General features: G+C 42.2%; 1 protein-coding gene across 5 annotated transcripts in view; it reads left to right on the top strand.

The window, feature by feature from the left end:
- GRM5 (glutamate metabotropic receptor 5) overlaps nt 1-14,338 on the top strand; it is a 543,349-nt gene that overhangs the window by 484,862 nt on the left and 44,149 nt on the right. For all 5 annotated transcript variants that reach the window (XM_060157879.1, XM_060157878.1, XM_060157881.1 and 2 more), the window contains exon 7: nt 87-1,026. In XM_060157879.1, the coding sequence (XP_060013862.1) occupies nt 87-1,026 (940 nt within the window). The remainder of the gene's footprint in view (nt 1-86; nt 1,027-14,338) is intronic.

Raw genomic sequence — 14,338 nt, 5'->3', positions numbered from 1 at the left:
TCATAGGCACCTGCTTACAACTTAGGCACAAGTGACCCAATCAATATTTCTTCCTTCTTTTTCAATATGTGTCTGTGTCTCTGCAGGTTGTGATTTGATCCCAGTACAGTATCTTCGCTGGGGTGACCCTGAGCCCATTGCAGCTGTGGTGTTTGCCTGCCTCGGCCTGCTAGCCACCCTGTTTGTCACCGCAGTCTTCATCATTTACCGTGATACACCAGTAGTCAAGTCCTCCAGCAGGGAACTCTGCTACATTATCCTTGCTGGCATCTGCCTGGGCTACTTATGTACCTTCTGCCTCATTGCAAAGCCCAAACAGATTTACTGCTACCTTCAGAGAATAGGCATCGGTCTCTCCCCAGCCATGAGCTATTCAGCCCTTGTAACCAAGACCAATCGTATTGCAAGGATCCTGGCTGGCAGCAAGAAGAAGATCTGTACCAAAAAGCCCAGATTCATGAGTGCCTGTGCCCAGCTAGTGATTGCTTTCATTCTCATATGCATCCAGCTGGGCATCATCATCGCCCTCTTTATAATGGAGCCTCCCGACATAATGCACGACTACCCAAGCATTCGAGAAGTCTACCTGATTTGTAACACCACCAACCTAGGAGTTGTCACTCCTCTTGGATACAATGGATTGCTGATTTTGAGCTGTACCTTCTATGCTTTCAAGACCAGAAATGTTCCAGCCAACTTCAACGAGGCCAAGTATATCGCCTTCACAATGTACACCACCTGCATTATATGGCTGGCCTTTGTGCCCATCTACTTCGGCAGCAACTACAAAATCATCACCATGTGTTTCTCAGTCAGCCTCAGCGCCACAGTGGCCCTCGGCTGCATGTTTGTGCCGAAGGTTTACATCATCCTGGCCAAACCAGAGAGGAACGTGCGCAGCGCCTTCACCACGTCCACGGTGGTGCGCATGCATGTGGGGGATGGCAAGTCCTCCTCGGCAGCCAGCAGATCCAGCAGCCTGGTCAACCTGTGGAAGAGGAGGGGCTCCTCTGGGGAAACCCTAAGGTAAAAGTTTTGCAGGTGCCTTAGAGCACTGGCCCCTAGGGCGGAATCAGTGGCATTTGTTTCCCAGGCCTTTGAGATGCGAAATACCTGAATAACTGAAATTAGGGGAGGCAGGGTGCTGGGAAAGGGCTTTGGACGTTTGCACTGAATGGTTTTTATGGAGTTAATTGGGTATGGGCCTGGTGACTTAACCTAACGCCAGAAACATAAAAGTTGAGATAGAGAAAAAAAAAGCAAAGACTTACAACAAAAGGGAAGTGAGGTCAGAAGAACAGGGAGAGCACAGCTAAATCACTGAGGCAAGGCAAGGACCTCGGGGTCCTGAGGGGACAGAGATACACCGTGGACTAAATTCTAATTCACCCGCATAGAACAGAGAAAATTAGTGTTAACAAAGATTATGCTGAGAGCAGAGCACCAAGAGCCTTACACATCTGACTGCACTTACATGTGCCTGAACCTCTCTCAAGCCCAGAAGGACCCTTGACTGCCCATCCCACAGAGGCACAAGAAATATATAATTTATACTTTCATTCTTTTTTTTTTTTTTTTTTTTTTTTTTTTTTTTTGCGGTACAAGGGCCTCTTACTGCTATGGCCTCTCCCGTTGGCGGAGCACAGGCTCCGGACGCGTAGGCTCAGCGGCCATGGCTCACGGGCCCAGCCGCTCCACGGCATGTAGGATCTTCCCGGACCGGGGCACGAACCCGTGTCCCCTGCATCGGCAGGCGGACTCTCAGCCACTGCGCCACCAGGGAAGCCCTATACTTTCATTCTTAATGGGCAACTTGAACTCTTTGGGACATGTCTAAGTAGCTGAAAGGGGCAAAACAACAAAGGGGCTTTGCATATAACCTTGCTAAACAACCAGCCAGTTTCCCACTTTCTCTGTTGTCCATAGTCTCATCCCATCCACGAAGGCCAGCGTCCCAGGTAGTAGTTATCGGCCAATGGCCATCTGAAAAGAATCTGAAGCCAACAGCCAATGATATCCCTCCATGTGGAGGACCTTCTTATGTGATAAATGCCCCCTAAGGCACTTCAAAAGGCAATGAGATCATCTTATCAGTGGCTTGAGAACAAATTTGGAGGTATTAAAAAGGCTACATAGATTGTTACTGGGAATAATATTTAAGAAAACACATCAAAAGAGCTAGTCAGAGCATCAGTCTGCAAACTCTATAGAGATTTGAGAATTTTCCTAAAATCTAGACAAATAAGTGGAAGATAAGCATTTTTCAAATGGAAGATAAATAGCTAAATACTAATCCTTGAACAATTCTCTTATACCATCATTTAGCCTTCCTGAAAAATCCTACTTTCCTATCAGCCCTGATTCTTCAAAGCCTGAATTATGGGTGATGGTAAAGGTACTGTGTCTGCTGAGGACTAAAAAGGACCCATAGGATATTTGGGAGTTTATCCGCATGACCCAATTCATTTGCATTATTAACATGCATCCTTGCCTCTCTCAATTCTTTTCTGATTCCTATATGCCTCTCATCTCTTTCCACGTACACTGTGCAAGGTATTCAACTAAACTGTAAACCCTGGGAAAAATAACCCCTTCTACTTCCTCAATAAATCCTGGGTCATGGCCTATACATAGAAGACCTTCCATATATCTAACTGCTGGCATATTTTCCATCTGCCTTCGTGACTTCTAAAACATTCTTTTTCTGCAACTTCTGCAAGATAAGCCTTTTATTTTATCCAAGAAAATTTATTTTTTCCAAACTTTTATTTTATCAGCCTCTCTTTAAACTCTCTCTTCAAATAAAATCTTCCAGGGAATCCTGATAGAGAAAACAAACCGGTTGCTGGAGGGACGGAATTGTGAGACTGTGCCTAAACACCCCAAAAACTCACCAGGGCAGGCTCCATGGAGAGAACATGCAGCAATGGTGAAGAGCACTGGCCTTGTAGCCAGCTTGTCCTGAGTTTGAACACCGGCACTACCATTTCTTGTCTCTGAGACTTGCTTCCTTCATCTGCCAAATTGAGATCATATCACCTACCGCATAGGATTGTCAAGAGTGAAAGAAATAGCGCAAGCACACAATAGACACTTTATTGGAGGTAGCAGAGTGCAGAGCTGGGCAGCACTGGGATTAAACATCCCAGTTAGCTGGGCAGCATCACTTACTAGCTGTATAACCACAGGCAAATCACTTAACGTCTCTATGCCTCCATTTCCTTCTCTGATGAATGGAGTTAATGAAATACATATTACATACAGTGGTTGTAAGACTAAATAAGTAAATACATGTAAGTGTATGCCACACAATAAGTACTTCTTAAGTGTTTGCTATTATTATTAACTAAGTTAACAGCTGTCAGTCTTTGTCCATACCTGAATGTCTCTGTGTCAGGTATGCGATGAGGAGGATCTTCATAACAGAGAGAGCATCATATAAGGCAGAACAAACCTATACATACATTGATTGTATAGCCTGGGCTTTCTAGAGCATCTCCATTTTTACATTGTCTAGCTTCTAGCCAGACTGTAGAACATACCCTTTGTCCCAATCTAAGCAGGATAAGCTTGGGAGTGGAGGCCTTGTCTACCTTGTTCATCACTGTGCCTCCAGGGCCTAGAAGTACTGAGAAGGGTGCTTGACACATAGAAGACACTCAATAATGGTTCATCGGTATGTGTGTTGAATGAATGGACTGGAGAATGTAGTAATGTGGTAGCTACTTTTTGCTTGTCTTCAAGTGTGCACACTACTTCCCCCTAGTGGTTCTACTAACTTCCATAAGATTAAGCCTACAATGATCAGTTGTTTTTGTTTTAATTCATTTTTAGTATAGTTGCTTTACAATGTTGTGTTATTTTCTGCTGTACAGCAAAGTGAATCAGTTATACGTATACATATATCCACTCTTTTTTACATTTCCTTCCCATTTAGGTCACCACAGAGCACTGAGTAGAGTTCCCTGTGCTATACAGTTGGTTCTCATTAGTTATTTTTTTTATACATAGTAGTGTATATATGTCAGTCCCAATCTCCCAATTCATCCCACCTCCCCTTTCCCCCTTGGTAACCATAAATTTGTTCTCTACATCTGTAACTCTATTTCTGCTTTGCAAATAAGTTCACCATTTTTTCTAGATTCCACATATAAGCGATATTACACGATATTTGTTTTTCTCTTTCTGACTTACGTCACTCTGTATGACAATCTCTAGGTCCACCTTCGTCTCTGCAAATGGCACTATTTTGTTCCTTTTTATGGCTGAGTAATATTCCCTTGTATATATATGTACCACATCTACTTTATCCATTCCTCTGCTGATGGACATTGAGGTTGCTTCCATGTTCTTAGCTATCATAAATAGTGCTGCAATGAACATCAGCATGCATGCATGAATCCTTTCAAATTATGGTTTTCTCAGGGTATATGCCTAGGAGTGGGATTGCTGGGTCATATGGTAGCTCTGTTTTTAGTTTTTTAAGGAACCTCCATACTGTTCTCCACTGTGGCTGTAACAATTTACATTCCCACCAACAGTGTAGGAGGGTTCCCTCTTCTCCACACCCTCCCCAGCATTTATTTTTTGTAGGTCTTTTGATAATGGCCATTCTGACCAGTGTGAGGTGATTTGCATTTCTCTAATAGTTAGTGACGTTGAGCATCTTTTCATGTGTTTGTCGGCCATACGTACGTCTTCTTTGGTGAAGTGTGTATTTAGGTCTTCTGCCCATTTTTTGATTGGGTTGTTTGTTTTTATGATATTGAGCTGCATGAGCTGTTTGTATATCTGGGAGATTAACCCCTTGTCAGTTGCTTCGTCTGCAAATATTTTTTCTGATTCTGAGGGTTGTCTTTTGTATGGCAACACAAAAGACCCCGAATAGCGAAAGCAATCTTGAGAAAGTAGAGCTGGAGGAATCAGGCTCCCTGACTTCAGACTATGCTACAAAGCTACAGTAATCAAGACAGTATGGCGCTGGCACAAAAACAGAAATAGAGATCAATTGAACCATATAGAAAGTCTAGAGATAAACCCACACACCTATCGCCACCTAATCTATGACAAAGGAGGCAAGAATATACAATGGAGAAAAGACAGTCTCTTCAGTAAGTTGTGATGGGAAAACTGAACAGCTACATGTAAAAGAATGAAATTAGAACACTCCCTAACACCATACACAAAAATAAACTCAAAATGGATTAGAGACCTAAATGTAAGACTGGACACTATAAAACTCTTAGAGGAAAATATAGGCAGAACACTCTGACATAAATCACAGCAAGATCTTTTTCAATCCACCACCTAGAGTAATGAAAATAAAAACAAAAATAAACACATGGGACCTAATTAAACTTACAAGCTTTTGCACAGCAAAGGAAACCATAAACAAAGCCTGCTGTGATCTGTATTACAAGTATCCCCTGCACTCCTATGGTCATCAGTTTCTGCTCAAGATTCCCACCCACTGATCTCATGTTTTGCTATAATTCTAACATTCCTCTAATAACATTAGATTACTATTTTCAACTACTTAATTTCTAATTTAGTAAATAAAAGGGCAGCATAAGCAACAAAATTCACTGGTAATGCCAATAGAAACAGGAATTCTTAGGATTTGGGGTCCTATTTTAACTTGCTTTCCCTACAGGGTCATGTAGTTGTTTTTTTGTTTGTTTGTTTTTTGGGGGTTTTTTTGGAAGTTCTTAAACAGAGGGCTTTATTTTTATTTTTTTTTGATACAGCAGGTTCTTATTAGTTATCTATTTTATACATATCAGTGTATACATGTCAATCCCAATCTCCCAATTCATCACACACACCCCGCCGCCACTTTCCCCCCTTGGTGTCCATACGTTTGTTGTCTACATCTGTGTCTCTCTTTCTGCCCTGCAAACCAGTTCAACTGTACCATTTTTCTAGGTTCCACATACATGAGTTAATATACGATATTTGTTTTTCTCTTGCTGACTTACTTCACTCTGTATGACAGTCTCTAGACCCATCCATGTCTCTAGGGTCATGTAGTTCTTAATGATTGGATTCTGTAGTCAGCACATCTGGGTATTAGAATATGAAAGAAGGTACAGAGGCACCTTTGGCAATTGTTGGCTTTTCTGTATGAGGTCTTGGCAAATGCTGGTCTGTCTATATGATTATGGCTGAGACAGGCTATCCTCTGATTATACAGAGACTTCTTTTTGCCATTAACCAGGATATTCACGCTGGGACCTGCTTCTGATATAGAGAAGAAGAAAGGCCCGAGAAAGCTATAATACCCTTGCATCACATACATCCCATAGCTGCTCCCTGCTTTGAAGCTATAATTCTAAGAAATAGTTAGATCCAAACTAAAATTCCTCTATACCTCCCATGAGCTCTCAAACTAGGTACTCCTTCTCTGTGATCCAAAATCAAGATGTTCAGAACATTGTAGATATAACTGCTTATGTATGGATTTATCTCACCTTTTAGTTTATAGTTTTATAAAGGCCAGTATGTATCACATTGCCTTTCACACTGGGGCTTAATTAATGGGGAACAAGTGAACTTGAGTGCTCCTAAGATTTTCACATTTTAGTCTAAATTACTTTCATTAGTTGTGCTTCTCAGGCTTGAATTCTGTAATATGCCAATAAGCCTATCTGTTGGGATCTAGAGTGACATTAAATATGTAACCTAGATCTTCGGATGTAGGTCTTTGGGGAGAAGCAGCTGCTCTGCTCAGCCCAGCCTGGTTCTGCTTCCATCTAGTGTATGGTGAAGTAGGCTGCTATAAATCCAGATTGGGTTTGGGTCCTGTTTCCGAAAAGGCTTATATATGTCCCTTCCACGTCTCGTGGTAGACGGTGAAGGCTCCATTTTAGAGAGGACACTAATTGCCTAATTTAGAGTGAAAAAGATAATAATAACTTCTGAGGTTATAGTGACTATATTTCCAAAAGTTAGTGCACACTCTGCGTGAATTTGAACAAGGTGCTTCAGTCTGTTTCCTCACGTGTGAAATGGTACATAATAACCCCTGTGGTAAGGAGTAACTGAATTGATATGTATTAAATGCTTTCTATCAGCACATAGAAAGCACTCAATAGATGGTAGGTAAATCTTTAGAAGTGTGTTCAGCTGCAAGTCAACCTGCTTTTCAGAGATTTACATGACTTGTTTGCCTTTCATTTTCCTCGTGTTACAAGAAATATGCAGATAGCCTGCTCCTGGCGTTCCTCCAGGGCTCAGTGATGCCAGAGTCAACATCTCTGCTATTCTCTAGGCCTTTTACTGATGAATGCACAAGAGCTCCATGCATTGTACCCCTTTATGAGGGAAAACAATAATCTCAGAGTCCCCTACGAATTTGCCTTTATGTCTTATTGGCCCAAACTGTCTCAATATAGCTACCCCTAGCTGCAAGAGAGTATTGGAAAGCATGCATTTAGCTTTTACATCTTCTGAAATGGAGACTGAAAGGAAGCTGTCAAGTGCTTGTTGGATACACCAGTGAATAGTGTCTACCATGGAAAGCGAAGTACCTAGTAGCATTAGTGGCAGTAGTAATATTAACAGAATTGTCTAGTGGTCACAAAATACTGAAAGTAGAAGCAATAAGCATTCCCATTTTTCAAATGAGGGGTCTGTGGTCCAGTATGGTTAGAACACCTGTCCATGGTCTCATGACTAGTTAAGTTATGCAGCAGTTTTTAACTCAGGCCTTAGCTTTTTGGCATCAGAGTGGAGCATCTCCCAGAATGTTTTCTTTGGAAAGTGAGTCTGACAAAATTGCTCCTTGAAAAAAAGTGTATTTGGTCAAACAAGCTTGAAGAGACTCTGACTATTCTTTTACTGGAGATAAAAACTGAAAAGTCTTGCAGTGTATAAACCAATCACTCATGTGTTAATCCTTTTCCATCTTCCCCCAAGCTTACTGAACACAACACTACTTTTTCAAGTAACTCCCTTAACCTGCTGGAGAATTGATACTACAAGGGTGATTCTCTTTGGAAACCATCATCATAGCCAAAAGAGAAGAAAGGTTTCTGGGGGCCTGAAGAATAGTTCATATCTTCAGTGAGAAGGGGGCTAGAAAGAGCCAGTTCCACCTCCAATCTTGGAGAGAGAATCACTTCTGTTCTCTGAGCACCTAAGGGAAGAATAGAGCTAATTCGAACAGGTCTGAGCAGTTTTCTGAGAAGTTAAATAGGCTCACCCTAGAGCACAAAAAAGAAAAGTGCCCGGAGTCAGTCACTCAATTCACTGAAATAGCAAGGGGAGATTTTTATTTAAGAGGGAGTGAGTCACTATAGATTTTTTTATAGAGAAACATACTATTTATGCCATCAATGTATAGAGGTCCCTGTGATTCACATTTTGGTTTTAGACACTAATCTTCCAGCACGACATCGTGCAGCATCAAATCACTGTCAGGCAGATAGCCATGCTTCCGTTTAGGGCCTTCACTTCAGCTGCAAATTGACAAATGAACACAAAACCAGTTCTGACCTAAATAAAGCATTGAATTTGATGAGTCTAAAGTTCTGGCTCTACAACATTCAGAGTTTCCAGGGTCATGGAGCTGAGGTTCTGAGAAGCAGTGGACCTTTTTTTTTTTTTTTTTTTTTTTTTGCGGTACGCGGGCCTCTCACTGTTGTGGCCTCTCCCGTTGCGGAGCACAGGCTCCGGATGCGCAGGCTCAGCAGCCATGGCTCACGGGCCCAGCAGCTCCGCGGCATGTGGGATCTTCCCAGACCGGGGCACGAACCCGTGTCCCCTGCATCGGCAGGCGGACTCTCAACCACTGCGCCACCAGGGAAGCCCAGCAGTGGACCTTTCATGACTAAATTAATGACAGAGGCCTATAGCCCTAAATTATAAATTTTATCAGAAGGTAAAACCCTCCCCAGGGTTTCTAGGCAGGTGGCAGAAACATTAGCATTGTCTCCACCGTAATTTTAGAAACTATCATTTGCTACTTTTGTTTTAATTAACTAATTAACTTGGCTTTAATTAACACTGTCGTGAAGGTCCACTTAGGCTATTTGCTAAAGCAACTGCTAGTCCTTTCACATACACCGTCCAAATTACAATTTGCCTGGAATTGGCTCTCTTATGTGAATTCCAACATACCCAACTATTATCAGAGCTTTCATGATTTCCAGTTGCTTAGATTTCATTAAGTGGTGATTAGTCTCTATGAAGTGATGTTCATGCTATTTCTCCCTCTTTAGAATCCTCTGCCTCTTTCTTCTCTCTCTCCAGATCTTTTTTCTCTTCCAAGGCCCAGGTTCCTCAATGAAACCCTATGAGATTAAACTATCTCGCAGACTTTCCCTCAACTGGACTCAGAACATTTAGCAGACATTCCTCACACCTTCTTCCATTATTATTTATTCACAAACATTTACTGAGAACTGAGCATTCCCAGACACATCCTGGGGATGTGAGGGTTGTTCTGTGTATGTATGCAGTAGTTTCACAACTATCTAATGAGATCTTAAAGTATTTGGATTAACATATACACACGACTATATATAAAACAGATAACCAACAAGGACCTACTGTATAGCACAGGTAACTCTACTCAATATTTCATACTAACCTATAAAGGAAAAGGATATGAAAAGGAACACACACACACACACACACACATATAACTGGATCACTGTGCTGTACACCTGAAACTAACACGATATTGTAAATCAACTATACTTCAATTTAAAAAACATCTCCCTCAATGCCGAGCACAGTGCGGACACACAGCAGTGCTCGTGGATGGATTAGGAATCTGGGGGGCATCAGCTCTTAGGGACCACACTGCCCCCGTGAAAAAGACCACTCAGTTCACTGACTTGAATGCCTAGATTTCAGCTGATAACGCTTTGCTCTAGAAATATAAGAAGAAATACATTTTCCTAAAATCAAACCCTGTTTTTTAATCAAGCCTCCGTGAAGAGCCTGCTCTGTGCCAAGCACTGTTATAGGTTCTGTGGATACAGAGATAAATAAAACATAGTCTTTGAGGTGCTTTCAGTCTCCTGAGACAGAATTAAAAACAGGTAAGTTCAATAAAGGGCTACAGGGCTGTGATAGGAGTCTACAGGGAAACAGCGGGGCCTAAAAGTAGCAGCAGTAAATTCTACATGCTGGGAATTAGCAAAACTTTCCAAGGGACCCAGTTCAAATGATAGAAACTAAACATTTTCATCTCTGCTAAGATGTCTTCAGGGCTTCTCTACTGGCTAACACAGGATACAGCCAAACTCTCATTACCTGGCAGGAAAGGCTCCTGGTGGTATAACAACTCCTTTCCTGGCCAGACTTGCATCTAGTCACTCCCTGCTTGACTTTCCATACTGACCCACTCACAATTTTCTTGCTTTCAGGCCTCTATCAAGGTGGCTACTTTGGTATAAAATATACCTGCCCCACTCACCTGCAACTCTCACTTGGCCAACTCATACCCAACTTCAGTATCACTTCTACTGGAAAGCTTGTCCTGACCATCTGGAACTGCATTAGGTCCCTCTCTTCATGGGACCTAATGAGCATGTGCTTCTCCGTGTAGAGCACTTATCAAGTTTGTTAAAATTACCTGCTTAACTGTAAGTCTCCCTTACCCACGCATGTAAGCACACGTGTGTACACACACACACACACACACAATACCGTGAATTTACTAGGCACAGGGCCATGTCTTACTCATTTTCTGTGCCATTGGCACCCAACACAGTACCAGACACATAGTCAGCACTCAAAAATACTTGTTAAATTAATGCATGGACAGATGGATAGATATACAAATAATGACGCTTGAGCAATTGATACCCTCGCATTTGACAATGAACAAAGAAGGACTAAAGATAGTGAATAATTATATTTACTGAGCATTTGCTATGGGCCAGGCACTGCTTAAACCCCTTACAAGTATTAACTCTTTTAATCCTCATTTTATAGATGAGGAAACTGAGGCAAGCAGTGGAGAATTTACTTGCTTGAGTCCATACAGAGTAAGTAAAAGACACAGGATTAGAAGAAAGGCAGGCTGGTTTCAGAGCCCGAGCCGGTAACCATTAAACGGATGTTCCCCATTCCAGTTCTTATACATTGTGGCCTGAACTGAGAAAAACTGAGATTGAATGAGTGTGGAGACCGACTCTCCTCCAAGGAGTTTCCCTGAAAACGTCTCCCTGGTTCTTTACTGTACTGTACTTTCTCGACATGGTCTTACCTTCAGCTGAGCCTGATATGACTTATTTTTATGCTGTATATGAATAACGTACACAGAAGCCTCTGAGATAAAACTTGAACTTTACGGGCTGCCTGAAATCTTTTCTTTGAGTGGCGATATTTAAGTATCTGTATAGATGTTGCTTGTAAGGGGGAAAAAAAAATCTGACTGACCCACTTTTACTACTTATTATAACTGGGAATTATAAAGATTTACACTACTTTCCTGTATAATAATAATTCTTCTCCTCCCCCCCTCCCCCCCCTTTGTTCTTCTTCCTGTCTAATCTCATATACAACCTCATGAAATAGGCAAGGAATTCTGATGCTTCCCACCTTGGTCCAGTCCAGTTTAATTCCAACCAGAGGTTCTAAAGTAATCCCTTTACACTGGGAGCACTGCTGAATTCTAGGAATATAAAGATAAATAAGACAAAAACCCTGCCCCTAGGAGCAGCTCACAGAAGAGTGGGGAAGACCGACCCATACACAAATCATTAATTTTTATAGTGTATGAAGTAATAAAGGAAAGAATGCACAGAGGAGGCAGAGGTCACTAAAAAGGGCCCTCTGTCCAACCCGGAAGTTTCAGGAAGGCTTCCTGGAAGGATGACACCAGGGTTGAATCCCAAAGGCTGGAAGATAAGTGAACGACATGAAAACCGAGGGGTACACTGTTCTGGGGAAGAATATGAATGACAGCCCAGAGGTATGATCCAACTGCTGTGTGCAGGGAATTAGAGTGTGTAAAATGTGGGTCAACAGACGACAGGAAATGGGCTGGAGAGGCTGATAGGAAAGAGGTTTAGCCTGAGGACTGTCTGCTGACTCCCTCCCGCTCTCTCGATTCCCTTTCAGTAACCTCTTTGTTTAACACCCACTTTAGATGTCTAATTTCCTCACACTCACAGCCACCGCCCAACAGCAACTTGATGCCTCCCCACCCATCCCCAAGCAAAACTTAGGTGTCCTCAACCCTTTCTCCCTGCTAGAGAACAGATTCATCTGCGCTTTTAACAATAACAATTATTAGTGACCTGCTCCATCCTTTATGTAGTAAACACTTATTGTGCAACTACCTTGTTACAGAGACTGTGCCAGGTACTCTGATATACATCATCTCATTGGATCACCACACAATATTGTATAATAAAAAGCGTTACCCACATCCACAGGTAAGAAACAATAATAAGTGAGACGTGTAGAGGTTAAGCCACTTTAATTTAGTGCATATTTAATGAGTAGTAAGTTTCAGATTCAAACCCATGTCCACAGGTTTTCATAGCTTTTTTTCACTCTAATATTGCCTTCCTGCAGATTCATTTTCTCAACCGTGTATCTCATTTTATAGTTGTTGTTCATAAATAAGGTCACTGTGAATGTACTTCTGCCGCATAAAATATTCATATTTTGATTCTGATTTTACACCCAGGGAAATGACCCCAAAGGTGACCTTTTTTTTTGGTACACAGACAGACCAGTCGAGGTGACATCATAGAACAAGGTAGCCTGTCAGGGCCGATTACGTTCCACGTCAGCAGAAGTAGCGCGGTATGGGGAAGTGAGCCCAGTCGGCAAGGATGTGGATTCCAGTCCTGGGTGTGCCCCGTCCAAGCTGGGATCTTAGACAAAGCACGTAACTCTCAGAGCCTCTGGCCGGTGAGGATAATAATACACATCACGCTCTGCCTTATGCTCACAGGGTCACCGTGAGTAGAACACAGAGTCTGTCCCACAGTCCAGGTTCATGAGCTGTCATCCGTAATCATGGGGTCATCTCAGCTCCTGCTGACCCCATACACAGCTCTGGGGGCATAATATGAGGAGGTTCCATAACGTCTACTGAAATAGAAATATTTGACCTTGGAAATCTGGCCTGAATTACTAGTAAATTACTAGTAAATCACGCTCTATCCTGGGGCCACTTGCCTTCCAAATTTCCATCGTATTCTTAGGTGGTGGGTTAAGAAGTTCCCCTTAAACTAGTTTTCTACAGGGTAGGCTTTCCTCAGAGTTGAAAGGTGATTTGTGGTTTAGCCATTTTTCTCATTCCCCTTGTGGTTTTGGTAGTGCATTTATATTTCTTCACGAAAGAACTTTTTGACTTTTAACTTGACCTAGAATATACGGCTCCATTTCACCTGATGTATAGAAAGGAGATGGCGAATCACTGTGGTAATATTTATACAGAATGTAACACGAAGCTCTCTTTGGTGAGGCAAGTGTGTGCTCACGTTGTTCACTTACGTTTAACCAAAAAAAAAAAAAGGAATAGATGGACAGAATCACAACATCCCTCACGTGCACAAGCTTGCTGCCCCGCCTGGCTCTGAGGCAACACAACGGATACCCAGGATGGTGGGAGCTGCCAGAGAACCGTGACTCTCTCTGTTGAGCTAAAATGGCACAGCCAAAAATGCAAACGAATAACACTGTTTTCTCTAATTTGTTATTCATGTGGCTTTTTTAGTTGGAGAGGAAAAGAGAGACCATGACTTGGTAAACAAACAGATCTGTCACTGACCTTGCTCTTCCGCGAAACAAACAATAACTGAAAACAAAGTGTGGTAAACCTAATGAGGCTCTCAGGGAGGATAAGGAAAATTACAACCCACATTTGTTAAGCAAGTCCCAACTACCTGTTACGGGTAATATTCATATTGATGTATGTGCTGCCGACACGGGCCTCACACTTTGAGAACCGCAAATTTCCATATTCTAAGCTCACAACAACCATGTGAATTAGATATTCTTCTTCTTCTCTGCTTCAAAAGTGAGACAACTGAAGAACAGAGAGGTTAACTGATCTGTCCAAGACTGCACAGCTGTTAAGGGAAACAGGTGGGATTCAAACCCAAGGTCCTCTGAGTCTAAACACCGTGTTTTTTCCATAACAGCATGACTGATAAGCTCTAAAGGGGATATATCAAGTGGCTGATGGTCCCTCCTTCTTGTTTGCCCCATATTAGGACTTCGGCTCCGTGGGCTCATTAAACTCTAGGGCATGGCCTGCCCATTATCTTACCTAGGGATAAGATAATAACACTGCTATTACAGGAGGCTTGCTGTTGGTTGGATTATTAAGCATACTTTCCACTCTCTGCGCATCTAGTGTCGG

The sequence above is a fragment of the Lagenorhynchus albirostris genome, chromosome 9 (genome assembly GCF_949774975.1).
Source record: "Lagenorhynchus albirostris chromosome 9, mLagAlb1.1, whole genome shotgun sequence".
Classification (NCBI taxonomy): domain Eukaryota; kingdom Metazoa; phylum Chordata; class Mammalia; order Artiodactyla; family Delphinidae; genus Lagenorhynchus; species Lagenorhynchus albirostris.
The sequence above is the reverse complement of the archived record's forward strand: the minus strand, read 5'-3'. Positions and strand labels throughout refer to the sequence as shown.